Source organism: Perissodus microlepis, chromosome 3 (assembly GCF_051167445.1).
Source record: "Perissodus microlepis isolate ML-2025 ecotype Zambia chromosome 3, ASM5116744v1, whole genome shotgun sequence".
In the NCBI taxonomy this organism is placed as follows: Eukaryota; Metazoa; Chordata; class Actinopteri; order Cichliformes; family Cichlidae; genus Perissodus; species Perissodus microlepis.
In genome coordinates this window covers 11,991,426-12,001,250 of record NC_140463.1, presented here as the reverse complement: position 1 = coordinate 12,001,250, position 9,825 = coordinate 11,991,426, and the positions used below count along the sequence as shown (strand labels likewise).

Here is a 9,825-nt window from a genome sequence, read left to right as displayed (position 1 = left end):
CTGCTGTTTATTTCTAAGATTCCTTTTAACAAAGAAGAGGAAATAATAGTTTGCACACAGCAGAACTCCTGATCCCTGATTTATTGCATTTAGTAATGTTTCATCCATACCTGCTCCTTATCTGCATCTACCCCACAGGGTGAAGAGGATGTGCATGGATTATTTTTATGTTCTCTGAGATTCACCTGGCCTAGCACACCTAGTGAGGTGTCCCTAAAAATCTGGCCAATGAGTGTATGCACTGTGGAAAAAGTCACAAAAAAATAAGAGCCAGTAGGTGGCAGCAGAAGAGCTTTAGTTTGCACGTGACACGTTTCATCTGACCTTGAGTCTGGCCCCAGCTTGGCTGCCTTCAGCAGGCCTCATGTCCCATCAGTAATATATTCATATACAATAATATATGAATCTCTATGTTACTTTACTGCAAATATATATAACTGCTGATATTTACTGACCTAGTAAGAGAGAGGCAGCAGGAGCAGGCCTACACATTACCACATTTAAAGCCTGAGCCCCACAGATCATACAAATGACTGATCAGTGCTTAAGTTTTTAGAAAAAAAAGACAAAACAGTGAAATACTTTCAACATATTCCAGCCGCTTGTTTAATTCTACACTTACCGTTCATCTCAGTGTCCTCTTTAAACTCCATAAGATGGGTTATACACATGCACAGATGAAGGAATATAATCATGAAAACATGAGAATTGTCCCTGAGGAGTTTGTGACATTTTACTTTTATCGGAACATTAAAACCTGCTCTGATACAAGTACACCACTGTCTAGTGTTCTGTGTCACGCCTCACATCTGTCCCATATGAAGTGAATGTAAGTGGAGGCAGCTACACTTCCCCATTTAAACATTTGTATTGTGAAGCCTTTACTTTGAAAGATGTTTCCAGGCTAGCAAAGTGTTTTCTTTTTGTTATGTTATGTTATGTTATGCAAAGTCTTTAGTCTCTAATCAAAGCAGCTCTGCTGTCATCCAGACTGTTTGATACACAGAGATAAGCATAAAGTTGTATTGATTACAGTTTTTACACATGTATATCTCTTCTTATAGAGGAGGAAGAGTCCAAAAAGCTGAATGACCACACAGCTGTTTGCGTTTGTTACCCACTACATTCACTGCCCCTGATTGTGCATACAATCACAATTACTTTAAAGTTATAAAAAAAGGAGCTATTCCCTCAGGCAAGTCCTTAATCTCTGTTCATGATGTTATTTCTCTTCCAGTAGCAAAAGAAGTTTTGCAACTGGCCTCTCCAAAACACACGTCTTTGTTTGTAGTCTCACAGAATGCACCAAGCCTTTTGCATCTTAGTTTACATTTAAGACTTTTGTCATCATCCATGATCCTCTTGGAGCTGTAGCGTCTGTAATCAAGACACTATCTCCAGGTATAAGAAATCTTTTAGTCCTCGTCCATTTTTGTCTTTCTTGCATCTTGCAAACAACTCTGCCATGTACTGTACCTGTTTACACTTTTTCCTGGTATCATATCAGTGCTTCATGAGTCATCTGAAACTCTGGTGATGGGTCTGTCGTTCAATATAGCTTCAACTTCACAGAAGACTGTTTGGAGTCTTTCATCACCCAAAGCTTGTTCTTTGAGAACTGAGACTAAAGTACTCCTTATGGAACGAATGAAACGCTCCCACACAATCCTTTGCCAATATTATTGAGACTAGCTCCAACAACCCCCGGCTTTTTTCTCAGTAACTGACTTCCCTGAATATTTCCCCTGCTTCTCATATAAATAGCTCCACAGAAACGTGTGAAAGATTTTTGCAGTTTTTCATTAATAAGATAGAACAACTCTGATGTATGACCGCCCTACCTTCACATGAAGTTTTTACAAAATTCACCTGCTCTACTGCCTTTGACCAGTTTGAGCCAGTTTGTTTTAATCAGGTAGAAGAACTTTGTAATGGTATAAAGACATCATCTTGCTCAAAAAATGCCATGCCAACACATTTCTTGAAAAAGATTTTTAAGGTTGTTGGTTCTGACATTTTAGAGATTTGTAATAGCAGTCAGTTTTATGTCATTAACATGTTTTGGGATTAAAATCAGAGAATAAATGTTGGAAACTTTCTGTCTGACCAACAGTGGCTGCAGCCTGGAGCCTTTCCAGAGACATTATAAAGACTTATAAATAAACTATGAAATCCCATGAAGTGCAGAAAGCTTCAGTAGAATCTGATTTTATTTATTTGCTCTGAGGTTATCTTGGCACTGAAGCAGCACACAACACAAAGAAGAGACTGCAAATTTTACATAAGCACAAACTTTACATCAAATTTGAAATTCAAATCATTTGTATTTTACTAAGATATGTGGGACTGATTTGCCTAACTTATCCTGACCAGACTCTCCTCTGCTCTCCATTTTGAGTCCCTGACTAGTTCTAGTCATAATGTTTATTTGACTTAAGTTCCTTTAACAGCAAAAGCTGAATAAACACTTGTTTTCTATTCAACTGTATTCATGTACAGCAGTTTTCTCTGCAGTTTTTGAAGCACTTTAATCCTTCTGTTTAAAAGTTGAGGAAATGATGAGCAAAAGATAATCTCTACTATAACAACACCCAACCTGAGGACAGATTGTGTTACCAAACTAAACCCTCCACTTTGACAAAGTTGTTTAACTGAGTTGCCCTGTGAGTTTAACAAACTGCTTACTGTTTCAAACATATCAGCGTATTATCAAGATCTGCTGTAAGATGCATTATGACTGCAGCATTTATTTAGATGATGGTGTGACACTCATCAGTCATGCTGACTGTCTAGTGTGATGGTGAGATGGTTTCTTATTGCCTCTCCTTTCATGATGCTCCAGTGTCTCCTCAGCTCTGATTATTGAACTTAAAAAAAAAAAAATCCTGAGAAAAATTAAATATTTGATCTCGATTCTGTGTTTAATTTGTTCCTCATTCCTACATTTTGTGACTCAGAGCTAGGGGAAAACAGCAGACTGGCATGTGAGAGCCAATGGGAACACTTCACCTTGCAAACAGACTCTATTGTTCGCCCAATGAACAGAATGAATGAACTCAAACAAAACCAGCCGAGGACCAGATGGCATGTTGTGTTTGCTAAATAACAGAATGACATGGGATAAAGTTTCCGCCCTAAGCTGTAAAAACAATATTATACCAGCATCAAGTCTACCTGCTATAAAGGACAACCCACCTTTGACTTATGACGTTACATATACTGTTGAGCTCCCTCTGTGGTCTGAGCCCCTCAGAGTCTGTGTTTAGGGTGGGAGCTCCAGTTTATCCTTCTGACAGATTAACACACACTCACATCCCACTAAGTAGCATCTTCTACTCCTTCTACTAAATTTGTTCTAAAGTCAAATTACATACATACACAACAGTGGCTGAGGTTACCACGACTCTGAGGCAAAAACAAAGAAGGTGTGTTTTTCCTGATTTTCCTCTGTTTTCTCTAAAGGATATCCCAAGTTTTCAAAAATGCAGGACACTAAGAACGGTCTGTTTACTACAAGTCAAACATGTTAATTTTATATAAGCCAAGGCAATAAAGCATGCAGCATGGACTGTCAGCTGTAAACCTCTTCTGTAATTATTTTGGATTGTTTTTGATGTTTAAATTATCAGAATAACAAAACAACATAACAAAAGTTTAAAGTATTAACAGAAGTCAATTTAAATAATAAATAGATCAAGATAATTGTTTTTCCCGTAACACTGCCAGAGCAGTACTTTCAAACACATTACTGTCAGTTAAGGGAAAATATTTTTTTGAACTTGTGGCAGTGGTGTGGTCTCTGGACTGCTGCAGTAGCGAGGTGGTGCAGGGAGCTCATGGGGCCGTGTCAACAGAGGGGGACAGGTATTTATGTTCAATTCAGTTTTATTTATACTGTGTCAAATCACAACAGCATTTGCCTTATATTGTAAGGTAGACCCTACAATAATACATACAAAGAAAAACCCAACAATCACACGTCCCATATAGCAAGCACTTTGGGAGAAGTGGGAAGGGAAAAAAGAAAACCTCAGGCAGAACCAGACTCAGGGAGGGGCGGCCATCTTCAGCGACCGGTTGTGGTAAGAGAATGAAGACATGATAAAAGACATGCTGTGGAAGAGAGACAGAGATTAATAATAAGTATGATTCAATGCAGAGAGGTCTATTAACACATAGTGAGTGAGGAAGGTGACTGAAGAAGAAATACTCAATACATCATGGGAATCCCCAGCGGCCTACAACTATTGTAGCATAACTAACTAAAGGTCACTCTGAGACAGGATATTTCTAATTTTAGAGATATTGCTTAAATGGAAGAAAGCAGTCATACACATTTGTTTAATAGGACATATCCTGGTCAAAAATGAGTCCAAGGTTCCTCACAGTGGTGAGATTCTGTAGACCTTTACTCTGTTCAGGGATGAACACAGGTGGTGACTTAAAACACCACCTATCACCGACAGTGCAGTCTTGAGATCCCTACCCGACTGTTTCAACCTCCACTAACCCTAACAACTCAGTAGGGTGGGGTGATGTCTTAGTAAGGTTTTACCTCTTGGACCCAGTGAATTTTTCCATACCTTGGTTGGAACTCACATCATCATATTATCTTCACTCTGGTTCGAGTCTGGATGCTGGGATGTCAAACTACATTCAACAACATTTTCAGAGTGGTCCTGGCAGAGTGATGTGGCAGATTCAGCTGTGATCTCTTGTGGGAAAAAGTTCCAAGCATCTTGCCCTGGATCATGATTTTTCCAGTCAGGCTGAAGAGGGGGATCGTTCAGCACCAATAAGCCGCTCAGCCAGCGGCACTTCTGGGTAAGGTTATTGAAGCTATGAGTTTCACCTTCCTGTCCGTGGAACCCCTGCCATTGAGAAATTATTCAAATTTGCATGACTACAAACAACATTCAGTGCAAAAAAACCAATGTCCTGTTTAAGTTACTGTTTCTTATTAAACACACAATTTAACATCTTGTGATTGATTGCTGTCCCACAAATGCACAGTGTTGTGTATATACAATGTGTGTAATGTTGTATCTGTAACTCCAACAAACCTGAGCAGCAGTGTCTTTGAAACTGTAGTAAACAGCAAGCTGAAGGTTCTGAATGGTTAACTTTGTGTATTCATGAACCTGAAACAAATAATGAAACCTGTCATTGATCTTTATCACAGAAGCTTCAGGCTACATCCACACGCACACGGGTATTTTTGAAAACGGAGATTTTCCGTTTTCATTTTTTTTAAAAAAATCCCGTCCACACGTAAATGCCCAAAATGAAGGAAAACACTGCCAGGAACATGCCAAAACAACAGGTGGTGATATGTTCCTAACTGTGTAGAAATTTTGGCCAATCGAAGTCTAGAAGCCTCGGTGGGAAAGAGTAAACAAAGATGGCGCATAGAAGCAGAACTGAGTCCTATGTGTGGAGGGACAGTAACTTTGTGTGTATATTTATTATATATTTGTGTGTATATGTAAGCATTTAAACACTGCAAAATTAACAGTAAGAGTATTTTGTGTAAGTCTGCCATTGTAGAAATTCTTTTCACCGAAACAATAACGTGGCGTACAGTGTGATGTCAAAAAAGGCGCACATCTTTGATGCAGCGTTTTCTCAGTTTTCATCCACATGTAAAAGCAAAAATTGATTTTCCAAAAAAAAAGAGTTTTTAAAAATCTCCGTTTTCGGTGTCCGAAAACGCCGTTTACATGTGGACGAAAGGTGCAAACGCATAGAAAAATCTGTGTTTTCCAATATACCCATGTACGTATGGACGTAGCTTTAGTGATCATGTTTAACACATCTAAAACACATTAGTAACTTCTGAGATGCTTCAGTGCTGTCCGCATCAAGGTTAAATACTGATTCTATCTCTTTCTTCTTCTGCTCTATTCCCTTTGCCCCAGATTGAAAGTTGCGCTATAATCATCAGAGGGAATGAAAAATATTTTTTATACAAGAAAAACAGTTCACACTACACTCTGATCTCACCTCGTTAGACTGTATAATGTACCTGAATCCCAACTTTGATTTGCTCTGGGTTGCTCTGAGCTGCCTGCTTGATTTTAGGCTTGATTCTAGCCCAGTCCTTCCTCAGCTCTTTATACATTTCTTTCAGTCTGGTTTCATTCACTGGGTTGTTCATGTTTTCAGAGTTCCCCGTCTTTAGTGTCAGATCAACCTCCTCTGCCACTCTGATAATAATAATAGATAATGTTGAATATGAAAAAAAAGGTGGTGATGTCTGCACCATCATACACAGCACTGTTAAATCCATGTTTCTGTACATTACCTGACTTTGAAGGATTTGAATTCTTCTTCAGTTTCTTTACGTGCAGATCTGTGGAATAGTGTTTGGTACAAATATGTGATTTGTTTCTGTGCTCCACAGTTCACATGACTATAGATAAGATATTTTTTGTTTCGTGAGTGGTTTCAAAAAATTGTAAATTAATAATTTGTCATGACCTTCGGAGTTAGTATTCTTATTTTTAGTTGAATCTAAAAATAATAATACAGCCACCAAACTAATTCTTTGTTCACAAGCATACAGCCACACCAACAGAGGAGTTCCTTAAAAATGAAAACTGGAGAAAATCACATTTAAAGACAACAAGTAGTCATTTAATTAAAAGTTATGAACATGAATACCTTGATATAAATATCATCGCTGTGTTTGACACATTGGCATGCTCTAACATTAAGGTATAAAATACTTCTGTAATTTCTGCAAAATGTAAACAGCTAATACCTAAAAAGTCTGCAATCTGCACTTTTATTATTGCATGTCAGTTGCTAAATTACATATATTTTTTAATCTTGAGTACAGGGTAGAAAAAGGAAAAAAAAATGTATCTCTGTTCCAAAATATTATGAACGTCGCTGTGATTGAGGACACACATGTTTCTATTAATAAAATGATAAATAAAAAAATTAATCAAATTATAAAAGTAGGCTGTCACTACTGTCATGATTCGGCTGTGTACAGGCAGGAAGAGGACCCAAAATGGAGAACTCGTAACACACGGGAAAAACTCAAAATGCAGCTTTATTGCCGACACATGGAAATGATACAGGACCAAAGTAAACTGAAAAATATAAACTAACATTCACCAAGAGGAACACGGCACGAGGGAGGACACAACACTGACAATGAGAAACACAGGGCTTAAATACACTGGGGAATAACGAGGGGAATGAGACACAGAATAATCCAAATTGCCACTAGGTGTGAATGTGTGAGTGAAAGTGAGTGTGAATGGTTGTCTGTCTCTGTGTGTTGGCCCTGCGACAGACTGGCGGGACAGCTGGGATAGGCTCCAGCGCCCCCCGCGACCCTGAAAAGGATAAGCGGGAGCGAATGGATGGATGGATGGATGGATGAGACACAGAAGGAGCGCACAGCTGGGAGAAATCAGACATGACGAGACCAAAGGGAAGCAAAATTCAATACATTCACGTAGGACACAGAACTTCAAAGTAAAACAGGAAACGTAACACTGAGATGCAGACTTAACTAGGTGATACAGCTGACAGGGGAGACAGAGCAACTAAGAAACATAGAGACCAAACATAAGGGAGGCACAAATAACACAAAACACCGGGTCAATGACCAGGACCATAAGAACCACAGCCTGAATGTGGATTTGAAGCATTTTTAAGTATTTTATGTATTGAAATGTGTTTACCTTTCTTCTTGGATTTTCTGTTTGTAAAACTTTTCCATTTCAGCCAAACTGTTAAAACATAAAGAAAGAAGTTATTCCGATACAGGTTCAATTTCAATTTTCATCCCCTTTTTTAATGTTATTTTTTATTTTTTAAAACCAATCTCTTAGTAAAATAGTAGTGTGTAAAATGGTCTGTGCCTTTTTGGATGAAATTTAACAATTAATTCAGAAATTCTAATTGCAGAAATATAATTACCCTGCTTGGTGGAGACTCACTTTGTAAACTTCTTCCATTTCACCCAAACTATTTAAAAACATAAACAGATTCATCTGTTAAAACGCATCAGATCATAAATTCATCATTAAACACAGATTCTGTGAACAATATCCGAAAGATGATTTTTAAGTATAATACCAAACAGATAGAAACCAATCTTAACCGTTTAAATTCCAATTAGTTTTTTAAACAAAAAAAAATCTGTTTTCTTTGATATTGTAAATCACTGTTATTAAGTTATTATGAAGTTGGTGATCTGTTCCATGGCACCCTTCGGCATCCTTCTTTTGAGCCACTGAAGGATTAGTGAACTCCATGCTCAGTTGGTTTACAGGGATACGGGTGGTCCAAAGGGATTACTGAAGGTAGTTTCTGGATGGGAAAAGGATGGTCATCTGGCTCAATCCAGCGATTCTGCTAAAGGCCTTGTCCAAATTTCACCTATTCCAGTCCACTGAGCTACCGACAGATTCCACTAGGAGCCTTGACCAGGAGGTGGCTCAGCAGGCTACTCTGTGCTCAGGTCATTGCAGGCGGCAGGTGTGGGTTAGAGAAACCTAAATTTCATGACCAACAAACAGCTAAAACCTCTCTTATTCAGGTTATAGATATGCTCACACTTGCTGATGATCAATAACACAGGTCTGCGACCAGTGTTGCATAGGATTTTTGGACTGTTTTTGAGAGATTTTTACTCACTTAAACCGAGAAAAAAATATTTTGAAAATTTAATCCCAGCAGGTTTTCAGTTGATGCGTATTATCAATCATACCACTCTGCAAAAGACTAAAATTTCACTGTTTAAAATAATACTTTAACAATGTTAGTGTAATTATGTGAGTTTGTACAGTAGACTTTGATGTTTCACCAGAATATGCCAACAGTACCTCTCTATGACTGGATTCAGTTTCTCCTCTAGACATTTCACCACAGACCTGTGAGAGAAAATTCATGTTTTTAGTTTAATTAAACATATGTATTATCAAGCATATACCACTCTGCAAAAGTCTGCTACATTTCCCTGTTTAAAATAATATTTTAACAATGTAAATGTAATTATATGAGTTTGTACAATAGACTTTGATGTTTCACGAGATTATGCCAACAGTACCTCTCTATGACTGAATTCAGTTCCCACACTTGATCTTTCACCACAGACCTGTGAGACAAATATACAGCTTGTAAAACAAAAGTCTCGGTGAACAGATTTCAAAAAATGAAATAAAAAGAAGGAATGACAAACTTGAGGCTTTTATGAAAGATGAGAAAAAAATGTTTACTTGGCCTCCTGAAGTTGTTTTTCCATATTAGCCAAACTGTTTGAAAACATAATAGAGAGGTTATTCACAATCAGTGTTGGTCAAGTTATTTGAAAAAAGTAGTCAGTAACTAATTACTGATTACTTCCCCCAAAAAGTAATCCAGTTACTTGACTGATTACTCATTTTGAAAAGTAATTAATTACTTAGTTAGATTAAAAAAAGGATGAAATAAAAAGAAGCAATGAGAAATTTGAGGCATTTACGAAAGATAAGAACAAATGTTTACTTTGCTTCATCATGAAGTTTTTTGTACATTCTGTTAGTCGGGGGCTACGCTCAAAGCCTGATTCTGCGTCAGCATATTACCAATCAGTTTGGTGGTCAGTGTAAAGTTCTGTGTCCTTCTCATCCTCAAGAAGCAATCATGAAGGGAGCTGTGCTGTTTGGAAGAAACCCAGCATTGGTGGCATCTCGAATAAGTGCCTTTACTTACGGGGTTTCTTTGTCTCATAGGTTTGATGCATCCAAGCATAGGGCAGACAAGAAATACACAAACAAAGAGGGCGAGTGGTGTGATGGTATTTTCTGTGTACTGGTGAAGGAA

The 9,825-nt window shown here is 37.9% G+C and overlaps 1 protein-coding gene across 1 annotated transcript; it reads right to left on the bottom strand.

Annotated features, from left to right (window-relative positions):
* Positions 1 to 4,595: 4,595 nt before the first annotated feature.
* LOC146389930 (uncharacterized) lies at positions 4,596 to 7,738 on the bottom strand. Its single transcript, XM_084913799.1, has 6 exons — positions 7,701 to 7,738; positions 6,305 to 6,352; positions 6,026 to 6,206; positions 5,834 to 5,931; positions 5,064 to 5,160; positions 4,596 to 4,856 (listed from the first exon to the last, which is right to left on the bottom strand). Exons 1-6 carry the CDS (start codon positions 7,736 to 7,738, stop codon positions 4,596 to 4,598), a joined length of 723 nt encoding a protein of 240 aa, XP_084769925.1.
* Positions 7,739 to 9,825: the final 2,087 nt, after the last annotated feature.

Coding starts and splice junctions, on each gene's coding strand:
- LOC146389930 (XM_084913799.1), bottom strand. CDS start 7,738: ATGGAAAAGTTTTACAAACAGAAAATCCAAGAAGAAAG. Junction 5,161..5,833: donor AGCACTGAAGCATCTCAGAA/GTTACTAATGTG, acceptor GATCAATGACAG/GTTTCATTATTTGTTTCAGG. Junction 4,857..5,063: donor TCAAAGACACTGCTGCTCAG/GTTTGTTGGAGT, acceptor TTCCACGGACAG/GAAGGTGAAACTCATAGCTT.